This window comes from Indicator indicator, chromosome 14 (assembly GCF_027791375.1).
Source record: "Indicator indicator isolate 239-I01 chromosome 14, UM_Iind_1.1, whole genome shotgun sequence".
NCBI classification, from domain to species: Eukaryota; Metazoa; Chordata; class Aves; order Piciformes; family Indicatoridae; genus Indicator; species Indicator indicator.
This window is the reverse complement of record NC_072023.1, coordinates 14,807,247-14,829,142: the sequence shown is the minus strand read 5'-3', so window position 1 is coordinate 14,829,142 and position 21,896 is coordinate 14,807,247. Positions and strand designations below refer to the sequence as shown.

Sequence of the window (21,896 nt, the reverse complement as noted above, 5' to 3'; positions counted from 1 at the left end):
AACAGACATTCTGAAAATCTGTGAGGTGTCACTTTGTTGACTGTTGTGACCTTGATATTCCTTCCTAAGTGTCTGTACCCAGCTACCCCTTGCTGGGTGGTTTTGCAAGCAATTCTCCTTATAGCCACAGTAATAACAGTGATACAACAAAAAACATGCTTTTGTGAGCACACAGTTTTTTCTCTATTGCTGACCTGATATTTAATTTGCATGTTATTGTATGGCTGACAGGGGAAACAATTGAAGTTAGAGGAAAAAAATACAGAAGAAATCAACTAATGCAGACCTTTTCATGTATGTACTTCTATCACACACACACAAAAACACCCATGCTGGAACCTGCTAAGTGTAGTCTGGGGTCTCTGAAGAGAAAAAATTTTATATTGTGACTCTTTCCCAGTGATCCAGACCTGCGAGGTGTAACCACAGATGAAGAAGTCAGTGTGCCTACTGCCCTGACCAGGAACAGCCATAATTCTCACATCAGTCTAATCCACTAAACGTTGGGGGCCTGAAACTCAGCAGAGTAACTTAAAAAAAAAAAAGGCCCCAGGATGATAATGTTGCAGAAACCCACAAATGGATCCAGAACCATGCTACTGGATCCATGATAAGGTAAATCAATACTTTGAGGGAAAGAGGAAGATGTTTTTCAGTGGTCTATACAAGTTTCTGAGTGTGGGGAACATCCAAGAAAAATTGGTTATTTTCATTGATGAGGTGAAACAAGATTAAACTGTCAAAATTACTGAAACAGGCAGGATAAAAGAAATCTGAACATGTGAGAAGGTAACAGATTTTTAACCACCATCATTACTTGAGAGATGCAGAGATAGTAACTTATCACAATTCACCCTGTTGAGGAGGGGTGGAATGGAGTGGGGATGGGTACAGATAATTGGAATTATTCCTCCAGTACACAAAAAGTGTGCCCAGTTTGGAGCTGTATGAAATCTCGAATAGCCAGCAGCCATGTCTCACTAGATTTTCTAAAACTTATTTTCTGTGACAGAACTTGCTCCAGTCTATACAGAGTTAATTGGGAAACCATAATGTTTAAAAAATTTAATCATGTGACAAAAAAGTGGTGGTTGCTTAAGAGTCAGCAAGCACAACTTGAATCTAAGTGAAAAAGGACAGTCCCAGCCAGGGAAATATTCTCCTACACACGGACCCTTCAGAAAGGTTATTTCCATCAAGATAAGAGAAATTATAGAATCATAGAATAGAATCAGTCAGGGTTGGAAAGGACCACAAGGATCATCTAGTTCCAACCCCCCTGCCATGGGCAGGGACACCTCACAAGGAAAACATGATTCAAAAACAGAGATATAAATGTAAATGAGAATTCTTATGATCTTATTCCATAGTCCAAAAATCATGATTGCATAATTAACAAAATTTTGGCTGCAGAACCCAGCAGGGTGAAGGAAATGCTCAGAAGTTAAAAGCACCATACAGAACAATGTAGAAAGGTAAAAGTATAGGAAAAAAGTCAGAAAGATACCAAAAATTGAGATTGCACAAAATGCATGACTGATGTGACTACAGACAGTAAAATGGGTAGTGCAGCAGCGCTGAGGCGTATGACTACATAGGGATGTTAAATTGCACACAAGTGGCAGAAATGTTAAAAACGTCTATTTCCTCTTTAGAATGAGAAAAAAAATCCACCAACAGCACTTTTAGGCCCATTAGTGAGTAATAAAGATGATAAGCATCTACTACAGCAAGTATTTCAAAACTAAGCTATCTAGCTAACTTTTGTAGAAACAAATCTTTGAAGAACTGACTGGAGAAGTCCCTTTAATTTCAATATGTATTGTATTAGTTTTAGAATATGATGTAAGATCATGCTAGTGTTCAGGAAGACCGAGGGATATGATGATGGTGCTTAGGCCACAAGGCTGGTCTGCTCGGGGCAAGCATGGAAAAGGTGACAGAAATTTAACCAAGGCACAACCAAGGAGTAACAAAGTACTGATGGCAGTCAGTACATGCTCTTCTGGGAAACTGACACAGCCAGCCAAAGCCCATTTCATTCTTCAGCGGCATTACACATTCGGCTTATAAAAGTAATCACGTAATTTGTGATTTGTACACAGACTGATGTAGCACCTCCTGGCATTAATTGCAAATTAGTGTAAATCAAGCACCAGGAAGGCTCCATGAAGTGAGCGGATGCTGAGGGGGCTGCTATAAGCGGCGGCGGGGAAGCGCAAACGAGCACCAGTGCCCGGCCTCACACCTCGGGGGTGTCCACAGCTGTCCTAGACCGCAACGCCGGCCGAGATGGAGAGGTGGGAGAATCAGTGACCATGAGGCGCTGGCACAAGACAAGCCAATGCCAGCTCCCTCGCACAGGCGGAGTCTGGCAGCACCAAAATCCGAGCCGGCAGAAGCCACCAAAAGACCCCAGCAGCAGCTCCGCCCCGCTCCTCACCGAGCCCGACGTCACCCGCCGCGACGCCTCTTTGGGGAAGTGGCTGCGCATGCGCCTCTGCCTACGCCGCGCCAGGTGCCGTGCGGCCCGCGGGTTAGTTTGGGGTGCTGCCCGGGGGTGGAGGGGTTATTGGCGGCAGGGGTCATGGCGGTCAGGGTTACGGTAGCTGCCACTCGCCTCCGGGTTGGGGGAGTAGGGCGTGGGGTTATGTGCAGGAGTGGGGAAACCGGCTCCGTGTGCTTGTCGTGGGAAGTTTGGCCGAGCCTGCGCCATCTCCCGGGCTCTGGAGTGGGAGCCCAGGCCCCGCTAGGGCTACCAGGTGGGCAGCGTAGGCTTTTGTCCCGGGGAGCTGCTCGCAGTGGTTACCCCGAGGTGCGAATGGAGCCCGCGGGTGAATTTCCGCTTTAGCTCTTCTAGGGGGAGCGGAGCTGAAGGCAGCAGGGCTTACTGAAGACCACTGTGGGGCCGTGCCTGGCTCGGTTGCCCCTCTGGCCCGGCAGTGTCCTTGAGCAACCTTCTGTTCCCTTGTGGTCATGGAAAAATCAGTTAGTAATTCTGGAAGCAGAAAGTCCTTCTGGCGTAAGTGGGAAGGAAGCAATCTGAGACAGGCTAGTGAAATAGGAAGGGAAAACTCAGCCTGGGATGGGAGAGCAAAGATTTGAGCAGCAATAACGAGTGGGGAGCAGGCGAAGAAGCAGTACCGCAGCAGGTTTGCTTTTGGTTTAGATGCGTTGATTACCAGTAGGTGATCCTGAAAATACCGTGACAAGAACAAAAGTGTTTACTCTTCACCACCTGCAATTTTTTGGTAGCATCTTGAAGGATTAGTGGGAGCTTTGTATAGCTCTGGTCCCTGAGAGTTGGTAGACTTTGCCTTTGTTATCTCTCAAATATTCTTAGATGGACAAGGATTAATGGGGAACTCTAGCTTTGGCTATTTAGATTGCATTAGTGATTCTGAAGTTAACAGCAGGTCCCTCATACCACTGGTTTGCATCATTGAGGAGTTCAAGGTGTTTTAACTTCAAGGTATAGTTGGGAGAGATTATACAAGCTTTGTGTTTGAGTCTGGTGGTAGAGTGGTGATGTGGGACAGAGATTTGGGGACAATTTGTTGCTCTATCTCCTATCTCTGAATGTGGAAATTAGGACTGGCTGCTCTGAAATGGATCATTTAGCAAGACTTGGTGATTATTCCCCCCTGTAATAGGTGCTCAAGTTGAAGTGCTGCCCTGTGATTAAAAATTTCTGCCTTCTTGCACTAGGCCTGCTGCCTTAATTTGAGTCTCTGACACTTTATCTTCCTTTTTGTTACTCCTTTCGTTATTCTTTGATGCAGATTGCTTGTATTGTTTTCATGCTTGATTTTTTTTTTCCCCCGCTTCCTTTCTATTGCTTTGCTAACAGAGAAACTCAAAGTACATGGTTGTTTCTCAGGTCCTCCAATGGGCAGATGGATGTAAGTGAGGTTATGAATGCTTAAGGTTTGTGTTACTAAACAGCAGGCTCCCTGTTACCGTGCTAGAATGGACTTAGCCCAGTCTTGCTGATTACTCTTGTCCCTGATTCATGCTCTTTAATTTTTTTATACTCATCTTCTGGGATCAGCTGTGCAATACTTCTTAAAACAAGAATTTTAAGCTTTTAACATAAGTGTAGAGCACTTGAATGAACCCTGTATAATGTCTCTGGAGACATATGTCATCACTTATTCCAGAGGCACAGTACAGGCAACATACAGCTTCAAATAGAGGATTATGGGACTCCTTGTCTATTACATCCCATTTTGCAAAGAAAGAGTAAAGAAAAGGTGTAAAGAAGAGAAAAGGTAGGGAGGGGGTAGGATAGCTGAAAGAAAAACCTTCTGCATGCTTCTTTTAGAGCCTGCAGATGTTGTCATGTCTGGTGACCTAATAATGATGATTTTGTCCTCCCAGCATTTTTGTTGCAGAGGTGTCTGTAGGTGGGAGACAAATGAAAGAGAATTGGAAACTGCTGATATGGGATTTCCATGGGGGAAAAAAAAGAATCTAGCGTAGGGAAATTGTTTCTTTCCACTCTTAAAAAGAATAGATACCAGGAGAGACTGAAAAGATAATGGAGGAAAACCTGATAGAAATTATCAAGGGAAGGGACTTGAGAAGGGAAAGATGTGTTACTCATAGAGAGAAACAATTATTTTTATAGTTAATAGGCTGGTTCTATTAGATGGGCTTTAACCATGTTCGCTCAGTGTTTTAAACAGCATGAGAAATTTTCTTGAGAATAACTTCCAGGCTTCTTTGTGAATCTGTTTAAGTGGTGTCTTACTTTCTACTTTTGTAGAAGTCAGAGGCATCAGAGTGGGTGCTGGTTTTGGCAGTCACAATGTAATTGCATCCTTAAGCAAGCTGAGTGGGATCTGCTAATAAACTAGCCATGGTAAATTGTGGTTCAGTGTAGGTACTTCTGTAGTCCATATTGCTGTCCTTAGTGTCCTAGTTACACTGCTAATGTTAGGCATTCTTTATATGCAGGGCTGTGTTCTAAGAATTAGAACAATTGTGTTCTGTTACCTCTGCTCTGGGGCACACTTCCTGTCCCTGTCATCTGGTCTGTGCTGGAGTGAGTCCAACGGGCCACAAAGATGATCCAAGGGCTGGAGCATCTCTGCTATGAGGACAGGCTGAGGGAGTCAGGGTTGTTCAGCTTGGAGAAGAGAACACTTAGAGCTGCCTTCCAATACCTGAAGGGTTCCTACAGGAAGGCTGCAGAGGGGCTTTTCATGAGGGTGTCTAGAGACAGGACAAAGGGGAATGGTTTGAAGCTGAGGGAGAGTAGGTTCAGACTGGATCTTAGGAAGAAGTTCTTCAGTACAAGGGTGGTGGGATACTGGAATAGGCTGCCCATGGAGGCTGTGGATGCCTCCTCCCTGGGGTACTCAAGGCCAGGTTGGAAGAGGCCTTGGGCAGCCAAGTCTAGTTGAGAGGTGTCCTCGCTCATGGCAGGGAGGTTGGAGTGGATGATCTCTGAGGTCCCTTCCAAGCTAAGCCGTTCTGTGATTCTGTTTGCCTTGATTCTGGGCTAGCTTGCAATACTCAGTCATTGTAGAGTTGTGACTTTTGTATTGGTTTTGCAGGAAGGTCCAACTCTCTATGTGTGTCCACTCTTCCTTGAGAAATGTCCAATGTTTCCAGTTACGCCCTTCGAATGGCTCGGCTGAGTGCTCAGATATTTGGAGAAGTTGTCAGGCCAACTGACTCAAAATCAATGAAAGTAGTGAAGTTATTTAGTGAGCAGCCTTTGGCCAAGCGGAAGGAGGTCTACAGCTGGTATCCTCCTCACAACACCTACTACGGCCTCATGAAGAAACTCCGTTACTTTGGTCTCTACAGGTAATCTCTGTGCTTACAGGGTGGGAGCAAGACTGGAAATGGGAACAGGGTTGGGGTGGGTTTTGTTGCAGGTTTCTTTTCCACAACAACATTAAAAAATACTACAGAATAGGGTATGCATGTGGAAATAAACACTTGATTGTTGCACTGAGGGCAAGCAGAGTAAAATAAATAACTACTGTCTTAGTAACTTTTACCATGATTGGAACTTTCTGTGAGAAAGACTTTAGATGTAGTTATGGACAATCAGTTATATAAGAAATAATTCTTGGCTTTGGCTCTGTAGGGAAGAGAGCTTTCTTATAGACAAGAGAGGAGTTTGTGGTTCTGAATATGGTAAATGCTACAAAAACGTAACATTGCCTTAACACAAAAATTGCACTAAGACAGTCTTGCCGTATATTCCCTAATCATTCATCCAGCTAATAAGTGAAATGTGGAAGAAAAGGAAAGTCTGTGTTAAGCTGGAGGGGCTTTTTATCCTTTAGGTTAAATTAAAATATAGGTTAAATAGCCTTGTTAATTCCAGCTTCATCTAAACCAGTTGTCTAATAGTTCTAAACAAATTTCTACAGTCTTGAGTAGGAAAAACTGCACTGCTGAAGTACATCAGCAGGAGTCAAACACAGTTCTTTGACTTAAGTCAGGTAATGCTAAAGAAGTCCCTTAAAAGTGAGGCTGCTAACCCTGTGAAGTCAAAACACTGATTTTTGTTGCCAATATTGCAATACCAGCCATTCAAGGGTTTCATCCAGGATGCTCTTGGTTTAGGTGGATGGGCACCTGCTTCTTAGAGGAGCTGTTTGTTGACACAGAAAGCCTAAAGACATGATAATGTTCTTTACTCTTCTAATCTCAGATTCCTTCTCAAGCTGGTCTATATACAGAGATCTTGTAGAGGATCAGGTTTGCGGGTCAGAAATACGTAATGAAGATTCCTAGACTAATGGAGCCTGATAATTACTGGCAAGCATTTTGTTTCTTTTTTAGAAAAGTTGTGCTTAAAAATAGTGGTGCAGTAATCTTAGGCTACTTAGGATGTTGTTGTAATTTTTGAAAAATAGCTTCACACCAAAAGTACAGGGACAGAGATTGAATAGGATTTATTAGAACATTATCAAGATTCACTAACTCTGCCAGCTCTGTTCATTCTTCCTGTTTTATTCTCCTGTTAAGACTCTACCAGTAGCTGGTGCTTCCTTCATAACTCATTCTTGAAGTCACCTGAGAGTTATGTCATGCACTGTAATTACTGCTCAGCATGCCCCTGTTTTCTTAGACGCTAATGACCTGAACTTAGTATCTAGCACAGAAACACAGTGTGCTATTGATAAACTGCTGAGCTAGATGAGAAGGGGGAAATTCTCATTCTTGTATCTTGCTGATTTTTATATTTTAGTGCTCATTTAAACACAGTACATCGATAAATGCAATGGAAATAATACATATATGTACACACCATTTGTTGCTGAAAAGGGCAACCCTGTTACTTCTGAAAGTACCAAAGGGAATCTTTCATGTTATTCAGTCCAAAATTACTGCTAGGAGTAACACTGAATACATTGCAGTGAGTTTCAATATGGACTTCACTGTTTAAAAAATATTTTAGTTGGTATTGGGGTGGGTTTTTTTGTTCTCATACAGTTCGCAGAACCTTTCACATCTAGGTATTCCAAGGTACAAACTTTTTTTCTTTCCTCCCCCACCTAGGGATGAGCATCAGGACTTTAAGGATGAGATGAGGCGATTGAAAAAACTCCGTGGGAAGGAAAAGCCAAAGAAGGGGGAAGGAAAGAGAGCTCTCAAGAAGAAATAGTGCTGCTTGGACAATGTAATGAACTACTCTGGAAATGCTGGACAACAGCTGTAACCCAGGCTTTCTGTTCCTGTCTGGAGAGGGCTTGGCATGCGAGCTGCATGTGAGGCACAAGAAATTCACTGTGAAATACTGGAGTCCACCTTGGGAGTGCACTTGGCTTTTCATGGCTTTACTGGTTTTGAATTTCTGTGATTTAAATACACTGCAGCATGTTAATTTGTCAGAGCCCTCTCGCCCAAGTAGTAAAAACAATATTCAAATAAGTGCTCAGTGTTTTTCTTGAAAGCACCTGTTTCAGTTTTTCTTAATCTCGAAAATTGTTTGGTTTTCATTGTCTGTTTTACTTTCTTGGATTAATATCAACGCTTTTTTTGCATGTCACCATGAAACAAGGTTTCCTGTTTCTAGTGCTGTCTGTCATGGCTATTACAAGGAGTTTCACTTCAGGTAGCTTTAATGATCTTCGGGGTTTTGTAACTTGCTGTTAGCTATCATTCTGCATTTTGCACTGGACATTCATGGTCCGTTGCCTGCCCACAGCACTGTCACTGTACCCTGAATATTTAGATACTGCCGCAGAAGAGTTTGAAATATGAAGGCTTAAACTCTTCCAGTTTGAGAACCTCTACTAATTAAAATAAGTATTTTAAGTTTACCATAATAAAAGGATTTTTGTTTTATTTTTGTTGCCTGGAAATAGCAATGATTCTTTCCACCATTCAAACTCTGTGTTTTGTTACAAAATTCACTCTTTTCCTAAGGGTGTGAGCTACCTGACTTCAGATGATGTTTAGATGGATGTTTTGATTCTTGATTGCATAAACCTGGTTAGCTGATTGCTGAGGGACTGAGAGTAAAACCCCTAACCTCAATCTTTATTTAAATAGCTTTATTCCATGCCACTGTCACCACCTTTCACAATGCTTTAACTATATCTGTGTTTAATTATACTCTAGTATAATATAGTCATGCCTGCTGAGTGCTTGCCTTGATAATCATAAGTTATTTTCTTAACAGGCTGACCCAGTTGCTATATAATCCTACAGGGAGTGCAGCTATAGCTAGAACCTCTTGCTATTGAAAGTCCTGCAGACAGGCTGAAGTTCACTTACATATGACCAGACTTTGTAATGGTGGAAGGAAAAGAAAAAGCAGGCTTGCTTTCTGCCAAAGGTACCAGTGTGTTAAAATGTGTTCTCTGCTCAGGAAAATATTAACTTGAAGAAAGCTTTTCCTAACATGGAAAGAGTTTATTCTACTTACTCACCAAGTTTACACAGGTCAGCCAAATGCACCTGGGTTACTCTGTGCTTTTAGACAAATGCTGTGTCTTGCTCGTCTGTTTTCCAAACAGCAAAATTAGCCTAATGATCAGTTGGGAGTAGTGTCATGAGAGTAAGCTTCTTCTAGGGTGGAAATTTGCCCCTGGAGAACTTTGTGTAAAAGAGCATCTTAGCCTGGCTATGGTAGGACTTGTACCTCTAGATACTTCACAGCTTTATTTCAGAGGGATGATTGAATGCAACAGCTGAGGGTATTTTTAACATATCAAATCAGCTGTGGTAAGTTACAGTGTTCACTGCTCTGTGTTAGAGTCTTCAAATACTTAAAAAAAAATATTTGATCAAACATATACATTTTGAAAAATTTAATCACATTTCTTCAAATGTAAATACTTTGGAAGATTTAAAGCATCTGTGCACATTCCTCTAGCACTTTGAGTTTAAAGGCCATTTTAAGATCATTTTGAAAAGCAACCATCAACAAAGTCCATATGTTTTGGAAGAGCTTCATGAATATGAAAGGCTGCTTTGATAAGGGAATGACTGTTTTGTATGTTCATTCTTTCTTTTAAAGCACCAAGGATAATATGCAAAGCAAACAAGTGCTGTGGGGATCTCAGGTTTATTCCCTTAAACTCCATTCTCCTCTGATTTGTTTGATTCTTGTATAGTCTCTTGGGGGCAGATGCTTGGAACAAAATCCTTCAAGAGGATGCTCTCTGTTTACCATCTTGATATTGAGACATGTCTGAGAGCAGAAGCTTTTCCTGCTTAACTCTTTTAAGGGCAGCATCATTAATGTGTCCAAACAACAATGGAAAACTCAAAAGTTCTTAGAAGTTGTTTTGGGGTTTTTTAAGGATTTATTAGATTTATTGTTATAAGGGGAAGCTGAAATGAAAACAATACCCATATCGTAAATCCTAGAGGTAAAACTTAAATGTTGTGTGTGGGCAAGATACTTAAAATAGATCTTTCTGTGCCTGCGCAGCTGGGGTAGCACAAAGAAAAGTTTGTCTTTTCTCTCCTTACTTTACTGTGTCTTTTTCCCCAAGTGTAATAATAGGTCTTGAGTACACAGAAGAGGGAACAGACATAAAAACATCTGAAAGAACTTGCTTTTGAAGGCTCGGTGACAGCAGATCATAGCTAGAGGGTGTCCAAATGATGAGGAGCATGACTGTAGACAGATTTTAGAGGGACATCACCACCACCATCACACTATTTAAGAAGTTACTTAGGGTTGTTGAAGGGAATAAATATGAAATCAACAAGACCATGATCATGACATCAAAGGGTCTTTATACATACTGTGTTGAATTTTTCTGGGTGGAATACTGAGGAAGATTCCAGAAGTGAAATATTTAGAAAAATTGAGAAGATTCTGAAATGAGTTTGGTTTCTGTTGTCTGAGTCAGGCAGAGCTAGACTGAGCCAAGTGTTATAAAACAGAACTCTGGGACCACATCTCTCCTGGACGAGGAGGAAGCAGACTGGATGACCTCATACATTTTTCTCATGTCATAGCAATGTCTGTGAAGACAAATCTCATGAAGAGCTAAAAGAGGGTTTTTATATCCACTAGGTTTTCTCTCTGTGCTCCAAAGTACTTGACTTCATCCCAGGGCTCCTAAAGCCATTTGTAAATATTTCATGGAGTTCAGAGGGTCTCTCCCCAATTCAGTTGTTGTTTTTGCAGGTCTGATACTTGCTTTATGGGCAGTTTCAGTAAATAGGCTTTTAATGGTATTAGAGGCAGAAACCACCTGAGGCCATAAAGTCTAAAAAACATTCAACTGTCAAATGCAACAGTGTGTTGCTGCAAGTATATAATTGCAAATGCATCACATTCCTCAGTTTCCACTACAGTCTTGCCTGGATAAAAATTACTGGGGTCACTTGGCCCCCAGCTTTCAAAAGTGGAAGTGTGATTCCAGATTCACACACTTAGAGAAGTGATAGTAGCTGTGTGAATACTGAGCATCTCCAACTGGTATCAATGGGAATTACCTCTGCATAACATCTAAGCAAATCATATGCCAGCATACAGGGTTGTAATCTCCTTTGGCCTTTGATAGTGGTCTCTTCAGGACAGGACTGATGAAGCAACATCTCTCTAGAGACTTTCATGCCTATGCATGCAGTTGCCGCTTCTCCTGTGATATTGTGTTGATCAGTTTAATGTTAGGCTTTCTGGGTGCCGCACATTAGTTTCTGTGGAGAAGAGAGCTGCAGGTGGCTTAAGGAAAGCCACATCTACTGAGAGACTGGAGCAGTACAGCTGAAGTATGTTGTACTGACATCTGAGTGATGCTGTCTCATTTACAACCAGCAGCTACTATGGACAAGGTGCAATATTTCTGATTTTTATGCCAGCATACGAAGGAGCCTATGTGTGACTGGCAACGTCAGGCTTCTACTCAGAATGTTTTGGGGGGAGCAGCAGGCAATGACAAAGATGATCTGAAGATACTACACGCCATATTGAGCTGACTAGTTAACAGAGAAGTCTATTATGTCTGTTTTGATTTTTAAAATGATTTTGTAGATCACATGTCAGAGCTTATGCTGGTTTTTTATTTAAGTAAAAGAGATATGACTGATGTTTCAGCTGATGTTACTTAGCATTATATTTAGGTTGTATGCATAGGAGCATTTACACAAAGGCTCCAACCTAAAGGCAGCATTCAGCTGGTCCAAATTGGCACATTTATATGGGAGAGGAGCCCATGAACAGGGCAGTGCAGATGCTGCCTAGAGAGACAGTATTTCCCGCTTTAGTGAATGGGAGGCGAGTGATGCACCGGCTGCATGTGAGGCAGCATCTGCTAGAACCTGGCTGGCTGTCCTAAGTCTCTTCAGTGCAACTGGTGCACAGGTTCACAAGCTCTAAACTTCACAAATGCTTTTTGAATGAACAGCATAAACTGAAATGTATTAATTAGGCTAGGGAATGTTAGCCTTGTTACTGACAACTAGGAAGTAACACTGCAGCCTTTTTATTTACTGCTTTAACACTTAGTCATTTTGCTTATATGCTGTGAGGTTTGCCAGAATACTATTCCTTTACCTGACACCAATACAGCCAACAGTGTGATGTGTCTGTATTTTCAAACTCTAGGGGTTTGATAGCTTCACCGAGTTTATTAATAAACATTCATGTCTAATATCTGAGGACAGATATTAGGGCATTGACTAGCCATGAAAGCTACCTAAAAATAATTAAGATCTGAGCTGGAGCTTTGCAGTATTCCCCCAGAGATGGGTAAGAAAAATCGTGTTCATTTACCGAAACAAATGTGTTTTTTGGAGGGAGAAGTCATATTATATTTAAAAGGGATAACCACATTTGAGGGCCTTTAGCATAAACACAAGCTCCACAGCATCAAAAACCTTGCAAGGCCATTGACCTCTGCACCAGAAATTTTGCTTTTGGCCAAGTGCATGCTCACAGGAACAATGAGAATATACCAGTGTGGTTTGGAGATTGTCCTCATTCCTATGTGCCTCACTGGCAGCTTGTCTTTAGAGGAGAGACTAAATGTTGTGTTGTCTCTGGTAGTGAGGATTAAAAGACAAGGATGGATTATGAATGTGATACTGTGTCAGCAAAAGATGCTTGTTTGAAATACATAAGATGTGAATGTGCATATTACAATATAAGCATTCCTTTAAAAGGGTTATCCATCCTATTTGACTCCTCAATGAAGAACAACAATTCTTAAAACTCCAGCAACTCAGGATACTGCCCTGAAAAAAAACAATGACCGGTCACCAGATTCTATCCCACATCAAAGGTGCAGTTTCTGTATTTAGGCTTTTTGGACTCTTACAGTTTCTTTACTCCAGGCCCATACCAACCCTAATGGACTTACTCTGCTCAGTGAAGAGTCTAGAAAGCAAAAGGTGTAGTTATTAAACTGTTATTAGATCAGAGATGCAGAGCGTTGCTAACCTGTGTGAAGTGCTGGAGAATCAAATTACAGCAGGTATTCAGGTCAGAAGCTCAGCAAGCCTGCATATTATGAAGGAAAATCCTAAGACTGGAACATAGTTGAACAGTCGTTTTCTGAACAGTAAAATAGCTTGTTTGAGATGGTATCCTTTTCTGCCCTTTCTTGGAACTCACCCAATCGTGTTAATGGGTTTTTGTGCCTAAATGGGATAGTTCCAAGTTACAAAATGTGATTGTTCACATTGGAATAATAATGTGAGGAATCTAAAACTATTTAGTCCTTAAAGCTGATCAGCTTATCACTACCTAACACAAAGAACTCAAAAATCAGATATCCAAATAAGCTGAATGCATTAAAGCAAAGACAAGGAATGCTAAGGTAACAGGAGGGTCTTGACTAATCTGAAACATGAGACTTGGTCCCAGTTTCAGTAAAGTATATCAGACAGGAAAATCAGTGCTCCTCATTCCTTTGTTTCCCTATTTTCATCTGCTTCCTGTTTCCTAGGAGAGCTGCACCTTCTCATCCAGTATCCACTTCTACAACACTCTCCATCTCATCTTTTGCTTCATCCCTACCCCTTGATTTCCACTGGCTGAAGCTTCTGTTCCTTATTAGTGGTTTCAGGGCTCATGCACTCTCTTAATGATCCCTTATATGTCATATCTGTCAGTATTTACTGTTCAATAAAATATGTAGTTTTCTCAGTTTCCCATGCTGCTGTGTGTGAGTGAAAGCAGGAAGCCAGCAGAAAGAGAGTACTGTGATGCAGCATATACATTGTTGGACCCTGAAATCACCACTACTTAGATAAGGAAGAAAACAGGTTAGCATTTTGTTGTTGTGATGATGAACAACCTGTAGGGTAGGGGAGGAGCCTGTATGCAAAGTCATTCCTGTTTCCCAGTCTCATCATTTTTCCTGCTCCCTGCCCTCCCACATTTTGCCTCCAAAGGAAAATGCTGGGGTTTTTTTTGTTTGGGTTTCTTGGTTTTGGTTTGTTTTTTTTTTTGGCTCTTTTACTATCTGAAGGTTTGGGCTGTGGTTTAAGGAGAGAAAAGCAACAATTTTATAAATAATTACTCTAAAACAAATTATGCTTGAATCAAATGAAAACTATGTAAATATTTCCAATATAATTTCAAGAAAATCCAGAATATGCTGTTATTTATATATAAAAGAAAGCTTGCTAGGCCAACATTGCTTTTAATGGTAGAATGAAAACTGAGTTAAGAACTTGGTGGCTTTACATTTTCTTCTTTTTTACCTACCTCATTTTTTCTCATAGTCTCCATCAATCCTCATCACTTGTGCTCATGTATTGAGCTCAAAAGCAAAAATCTATGAAGTCTCCATCAGCTGAAAAAAGTACAGATGAGATTGTTCAGCTGCCAAATTCAAATCACCACCTGAATATTATCTAATTTTTCACTGAAGGTATGAATGGTTTAGGCTTAGCAGTGTCACAGAATGGTAAATCTCCTGAACTAGAAGTTCTCAGCAAGGTACCAAAGGAAAAAATACATATGCCCTGTACAGGAATACTTTGAAGAAAAAAAAAGGCAAAAAGGAAAGTAGCAGCCTTGCTTTCTCTATTGCCTCATACTGACAGTGATCCCTAGAAATATGAGAAGATGTACAGTGTATCTTAAAGTGAGTGGGATAATAAACCTTAGAGATGCCAAAGAGAAGTGGGGAAAAAACCCCACCAAACTTGCGTTCTTTCCTCAAAAAATATCTTTGACATTATTTTCCTGGAGAGCAAACAACTAGTAATCAGAAAATGGCTGAACTCTACATAACAGCCCAATTTTTATTTTGCTTCACATTCTCTGTCCAAAACAAAAGGGAACATGAGTGTCGGTGTGTGTGTGTTCCATCAACATCTGTGTCTGTTAAGGGACTGAGGATTAATGTAAAGGGTACCGTTGCCTTAGATACATGAAGTTGTGGATTTTCACTTCATATGACTGCGTTTAAGAGTGAAGTGTGTATTTTAACATACTTTAGAAGACCTGTAATTGTTTTCTGATGTGAGAATCTAATCCAGCATTTTCAGAACTACATGGGCCAAACACAAATGCTACAATGTATGGGTCAAATTCTGGTTCTTTGCAGTGTGTGAAAAGGCTAAACAGTTTTTGGAAATCTGGACGAGTGTTAAGGGTACTTCAGACATCCAGAGGTTGTTTGCTATGTGATGAATTTTCAAACCACTCAAAAAAAACCCCATGTATGTAAATTATTTATTTTTTTAATTGAGAAACTGGAAGTCTGGGATTTTTTTGAGATACTGTCTTCTACTCCAAGGGTATCATAAATGAGACAAATGTTACTTTTACTGTAAAATCTATTTTGAAATTCTCTTTTTGGAGCATCTCATTAGGGTTAATTCCTTTTGTGGGGGAAAGGATAAAGATGTGTTTAAATGTTTGCAATGACACAGTTGTTGTCAGGTAGCCACATAACTTTTTTCAATAACTCATTAAAACAATGTTCTCTGGAAGCTCTGCAAGATGTTGATTAGATCAGTTCCGGTGGTGGGTAACCTAGCTGAAGAGTTTGTCTTTTTACAGCTGGACTTATTTTCTGATCTGAATTTAAATTAAAAAAAAAATTCTGAGGAGGGTGAAACCCTAGTGCATAACTAAGAGTTTGATGAGAGGTGGCAGGTTTTATATTTACAAGTATGCATTACCTGCTGCAATACCAGATAAACTGGCTGTGCTGCATTGTAGGAATCAACCAGCCACTGCCTTAAGTGGCCTATGGATTTGAGAGCACAAACTAGCCCCATCATATCTAGGTTATATATCTGATTTTGATCTATGTTCATAATGAATGCTGTTCTCTCTGTAAAAAATTACATCAATTATCAGTAGATAGAATTTTGTATCATCGAGAAATAGAGTTATTAATGACTTCTTCCATGATGATGGATTAAGCAGAGACCAGAGGCCACCATGTGAAGGAGTAGGAAATTCCATTTATCACTAAGTGTGGATTTCCTCAGAGAGAAGGAAGGTATAGCAGAAGTAGGAGATTTTGTTCTTTACCTTAGGTGTAACAGTGTGGGTTTTTTCTCATGTACATCAGGTGGTAATTCTGATGGGTTCATAGTTAGTCTTGGTCATAAGTTGTCAATACTAGGGTCTAGAATTGCAGCCTGTCAGGTGGTACATCAACTGTAGTAAGAAAGACTAGCAATTATATTTTATGTGAATGCAAATCTTCTGAAAAAATCAAAAGCTTAGAAACAAAGGTATGCAAGATTACTAAAAGCTTTGAAAAGATATTGCAAGTTACAGAATTAGAGTAGTCTACTAATCCCACTGCTAGAGTTATGCCCTAGACATAAATTGCTTGGAGAATAAAACAAGGACTGTGGCTATGTTCTGTATATTGAGACTAAATTATCCCTTGGTATAAATTTCATTTAAACAAATGGACTTTGTTAGTTAACCCATATTGCTCTGTTGGCTTTTTCACAACAGGCTGTGTGCTGGGAGAGACAATTATTTCTGTTGCCTTTTCCTTTAAGTATCAGATAAATTTGTCCCAGCATTTTGTCCTCAGCATATATGCTATTTTCCAGAGCCTGCATGCATTGCATAGCAGGAATTGCTGTTAATTATCCTCACCATTAATGTGGCTGTTAGAGCGAAATTTCTAAACTTGCCAAGCTGCTTAGTTTTCACATTTAATTCTTACACATTTGTGCAGCCTTTCTGTTGACTGCACTGCAGGCCACCAGCTGTAGGAAAAGCTATGCTCCTGTTTGAGGAAGGATAATAACTCGATAGCCATTTAAATATTAACTAGATTATTTTGCTTATTTCACACTGGTGTTGAGGAGATGTTCAATACTATGTAGCTCCCTACAGGAAATACCCTCACCTAAATTCATGCCCAAAGTTCTTTCCCTCTATATCACAGGTCTGGTATTCCTGACTCCATTGTGGTATTGCTGTTTCCACAGAGTCCACTGATGTTGCACCTATTTTATTTACCAGTTACTGCACAGCCAGTATCAAACTGAATTTAAAATGCTTTTACACACCAATGGTCCCAATGTGAAAAGCAAAACATAAATCTTGAGTATATCAGCAGGATTATTGCATTAAGAGTTTGTATGGTTATGTATTCACAACAGAAGTGGAGCAAAGATACAGAAGTTTGTTTTGGCATGTTTCAATTTAAGTGTTTTAATGGACTACCATAAAATATATCAGACTGTGATAGAATAGTCTTTACCTCCTCTAAAATCCTGGTGCTGTTCTGATAATACTAGTTGTTCTTTGTAATGCATTAATACACTGTTGCCAAGTTAGTGTTTTTCATAATAAACTTTTCAACAAGAAAACACTTAAAACACCCTAGTGAATTCTTTTTGTGTGTTAGCAGCATTGCAGCAGGTGTGGCATGCAGGGATGACATGGGGCAATATTTTTACTTTAAACAGGAGCACTCTGCCACTAATCAATTATTTTAGTTATAACTACAACAGGCACAACATCTTCGGAGGAAAATGTGATTTTTGGAAGTATCTGTCACTGTTGCCTGATATGCATTTACCAAATCACAACACTAGCGTTTGCCAGATGAAGTCAGACCAGTGGAGAGTCTGGTGGAGCCTTCCCTCCCTTGGCTATTTACTACTTTCACAGCAGTCCTGCTCTGGCACACTCTTAGCTCACGCAGCGTGTCAGATCCCATTTCTTTCCCATTTCAATCCTGCCGGCACCTTAGTTTCGTTTCCCTTCCATCCGCAGTTTTGCTGTGGCTGAGGCCGTCGCAGAGAAGGACCCCAAGCCGAAGCAGCGGTGGGACCCCGCCGTAGCGCCCCTGACAGTTGGGGTCCAACCCAGGGCCCGGGTCTGCACGGGGCTTCTCCGGGCCCACCATCACTCCGCAGCCGGCTCTTGCAGACGGCTGACAACCGCCGCCCGCCCCAACTGCCCTTTTGGGCCGCCAGGGGGCGCTGGAGGAAGGGAGGGCGGAGCCGCACTGAGGCAGCAGAGATAGGGCCCACGTTCGAGTTCCCAGGGCAACGGTGGTCGCGCCGTGACGTCAGGGTGTTTCCCGGTGACGTAAGGCAGCTCATGCGCAGTTGTTGCGGTGGCGATTTTGGGTGACGTCACGGGCCGGGCGTGACGTGCCGGTGGCGCGGGCCGCTGGGAGCTGGCCGGGATCTGTGCTCACCCCCCCCTCCCCCCTCCCACTACGGGTCGCGGCTGGGGGCGTCCCGGCGGCGGGGACGCGGCTCCCCCCTCCCCCTCCCTCGCCCCAACGCTTCGATCCAAGATGGCGGCGCTGAGCAGCGGCAGTAGCGCGGAGGGGGCCTCTCTCTTCAACGGGGACATGGAGCCTGAGCCGCCGCCGCCCGCGCTTGGCGCCTGCTATGCGGGTGGCAGCGGCGACCCGGCCATCCCGGAGGAGGTGAGGCTACACGGCAGCTTGCAGCAGCCCCCCGCCCGCCGATCGCGCCTCCGCCCCCTCTGGCCGGCCCGCACCTGGGGGCCGTCGGTGGGCCCGGCCGGGGCGGCGTCGGTGGCGGCAGTGGGGTGGCTCGTCGGGGCTCAGCGGGCAGGGTGAGGTGGCCGGCGGCGGGGATCCCTGCATCGGGGAGGCCATGGCCTCCTCCCGCCTCCGGCAGCGACGGCGCCGCTCGCTCCAGCCGCCGCCGGTGATGCAGAGTTGGGGTGGGGAGGCTCCGCGCTTCGCCGCGGCCTCGATCCCGCCATGCACCCCCGGTGCCCGCAGGCAGCGCTCGCGGCCCGGGCCCATTCTGTACCGGGGGCGGCCCGTGCTGCCGTGAGGAGGCGGCGCGCCCCGACCCGCGGGGGCTGAGGGGAAGGGCTTCCCCCTCCCCGCCGCGCTCCGGCTGCGGAGGGGTGGCGGTCGCGGTCTGATTTCAAACAAGTCCATCTTCGTCGCTTCGCTGTCACGCTGGCTGTTACCTGGTGGCTCTGGCTGGCAGAGCTATGTGGGGGTTTTGTAATCAGCTTCCCCCGATGGTTTTGAAATACTCGAAACGTATTTTAAAACCAAGGTTGGTTCGTACAGCTCCTTTTGTGGATGTTGGCCTGGCTCGCCGTTTCTGCACAAGGGCTCTGAGGAAATGTTTACTGTCCAGGCGCTGAGGATGTCGGGGTCTCTGGTTTGTGCCTTTCTTGCATACTTCCTGTGTTTAGGGGCATATTACTTAACTTCCCAATCCCATGGAGAGCAAGCGGTACTACCTGTTTTGCTAGGGTTAAAGTGTAAGTTGCTAGCACTTCTGAAACATTTTCAGAAGGTGGAATAAAATGTGCTATAACAACACAAGGTATTTTGCAGGTTGGAAAACTATAGGAATGAATTGCCAAATGCCATACATCGAGTCTCTGCTGGAAGTAAATAAGGATGCCAGAAGCTCAGCCTTCTTGTTCTGAGCATTATTTGCTGAAGGTTATTTCAGCTTAGCTTTCCCAAGTATGTCGATGTAATCAGTACAGGATCTCTCATCTGGGAGCACTCTTGTGGCCCTGTGAGGTGCCGAGCCCACTAGGTAGCTGCTCCTTGTTGCTGTGGGGGAAGAGCCTCCAGCAGGGAAAATTATTTGTCTTCAATCATGAGCTCACAGAGGGGTCCAGTTTGACTCCCAGTTCACTAGAAAAAGGCTATCATTTTATCCGTTTTATTTCTTAGTAGCATAGTGGATTATAGTGGAATTAACGAGTTGAGAAGTTTGACAAGTACTAGAGCTCATGCTGGGTAGATGACCAGAAAGGAGAAACAGGGAAGGAGTCAGCCCCTATTGATGCTACCGAGAGTCAAGATTGATTCCCTCATGTTAAGCAGCTACTGGCTTACTTGCTGAAATCAGACAAAACTCAGCAATACACATGCATTTTACACCTAGCCAGCAGGGTGATTAAATGTTTTGAGTAATGCAAGTCCAGTCTTAACTTTCCTGAGTAAGGAGAAACTCAACTGGTTGAGAAACTTAAATACCTGAAGAGTGGGGTTTAACAAGTGCTTTCTTTCAGCAGAAAAATGAGGTTAAAAATCTTCTTGCTAACTTGTTTTTTTAGTCTAGAATGTGCTGGTGCAGCTGTGCATGAAACTGAATTTCTCAGTTAGTTGTTTCTGGTATAGCAAAAAAAATTCTCTCTGGAATTATTTCAACAACTAGTTTATACTGTGGCCCTAGAAACAGTAACATCAATACAGCTGAATTGGGTAAATAAACTGAAGCACAGGAGAATGGGATGGGGAAAGCAATGGCAGGAGGCAAGAACTTTTAAAAAATTTAATTTGCATACCAATGGAGGATATTGGTGAAACTGCCTTCAATCACTTGAACTTCAGAAACATTTTAGCCAGTCATTTGATTTTACTCCAAATGCTAAATTACATAGTGTGGATTCTCTTCCTGGCCTGAATGTCTTAGATCCCTACATGAGAGGGAGCAAGAGAAGCAGTCTAGTGTCTGGAACACCTGCCAACCAGAGAGGTTGGTATGTTGTGAGTGCATCTCTTCAAGACTAGGACATGTGTGTGGGTATTCTTGTGTTATTTATATGCAAACTCCTTATTCATTAGAAATACTGAAACACAAAGGTCTAACTTAGTTTCTGATGTGGCTTTCTTCAGTTAGCTAGTTCTTCCTCAAATTGTAAGCAATTAAATTTTCTTTACTGTCCAAGTATACTTAATACTTAATCTAAACCTGTACTTTTATTAAAGTTCAAGACCAAAAAATTGCTGATGCAGCTAAAATGGAAACTCTGTAATACTAAAACAAGCCAGTCTAAAGCCTAGTGGAAAGTAACAGAAGTGAGAAAAATACTCAAGTACTTCTAACTCACACATGGCTCCAATACAAGTGCATGTTCTAGTGTTTTGTTTCATTCCTTCAAGACAAAGCAAATCTAAGCTTTAAAAGTAATCTTCCTGTGGATGCCTATGAAAGAGCATAACCTCACTTATTCTGAGGATATACCTGGAAAGGTTTTAGTTCCCTTTAATCTTTTTGGAACTGTCCTGATTTCCAGAAGATAAACCTTTAGTTCTATATTCAGTTTTTAGTTGTAAAAGAGGGGTGGACAATGAGAATCTCTGACAGACCTTGAAGTACTCTTGCATAGACTTGTTAAGTTGGAGTCCTCACGTAAAGATGGTATTCTGTGTCGAGATGATAATCAAATGTAGTGTTGGTTGAAACCAAATCAACATCACAAATTCAAGAATTGGGGTATTGAAAAGCAAGTTTAAGCTGTGCTGTTCAAGTCGTGATGAGTTTTTAATCAAATAATGAGTTTAGATCTTCAGAAGCCTAACTGCTGATGCTTAGAATCTTCTAATGAAGTCATTACATAAGAGTTTAATAATTGCTGAAGTATTTGTTTCTGTATTAAATTTCAAGATTAGTAAGAGTAGCTGCACGTGCGTTCATGTAGTACATTTAGGAAACAGGTACCTCTTGGAGGCACGAGTGCAGGGGTAAGTGAATTTAGCAGAAATTTTCCTCTACTGCTCACTGTTCAGTTGCTGGTGTTGGGAGGCCTAGGATAAGTGCTGGCATCCAGAGGTACATAGGTTGGCTTCTTCCCCAGCTTGAAATCTTAGGACAAGTGGTTGTTTGGATGGAAGTTTTTCATAGTATTACAAGGTTGTTGATATAATGAGGTGCACGTGACAGCTAGAAGGGAAGGCTGTGGTCTTGTTGCTAGAGATTATTTACACCAATATTAAATAATTCAAATGGAATTTTCTGTCCTCGCAGCTTTGTGCCCTGAACTGATCATTGGGACACAAAAATTACTTTAAAGGTTTTGAAGTGACAGCCTGAGCTATTGGATGGTCAATCATTTTCTAGGCAGCAGTGCTGGAATTTATCCTGTCTGAATATTAGCTATGTATTTAGAAAACTTGATGTTATAAAACAGATTTAAGAAGAACAATAAAACGCAGAGAATTAAAAGGTGCCTGTAACCTTCTAATAGGAAGCAGTGGGCTGTTGTACAGTTACACAGG

General features: G+C 42.2%; 2 protein-coding genes across 7 annotated transcripts in view; both read left to right on the top strand.

Moving 5' to 3' along the window:
- Positions 1-2,497: 2,497 nt before the first annotated feature.
- MRPS33 (mitochondrial ribosomal protein S33) lies at positions 2,498-8,297 on the top strand. The gene is made up of 3 exons (XM_054386854.1): positions 2,498-2,536; positions 5,562-5,817; positions 7,528-8,297. The coding sequence occupies exons 2-3, from the start codon at positions 5,603-5,605 to the stop codon at positions 7,631-7,633; spliced, it is 321 nt and encodes a 106-aa protein (XP_054242829.1). The 5' UTR covers positions 2,498-2,536; positions 5,562-5,602; the 3' UTR covers positions 7,634-8,297.
- Positions 8,298-18,179: 9,882 nt separating this feature from the next.
- The window catches only part of BRAF (B-Raf proto-oncogene, serine/threonine kinase), a 75,604-nt gene continuing 71,887 nt past the window's right edge, over positions 18,180-21,896 (top strand). For all 6 annotated transcript variants that reach the window (XM_054386812.1, XM_054386814.1, XM_054386813.1 and 3 more), the window contains exon 1: positions 18,180-18,314. In XM_054386812.1, the coding sequence (XP_054242787.1) occupies positions 18,180-18,314 (135 nt within the window). The remainder of the gene's footprint in view (positions 18,315-21,896) is intronic.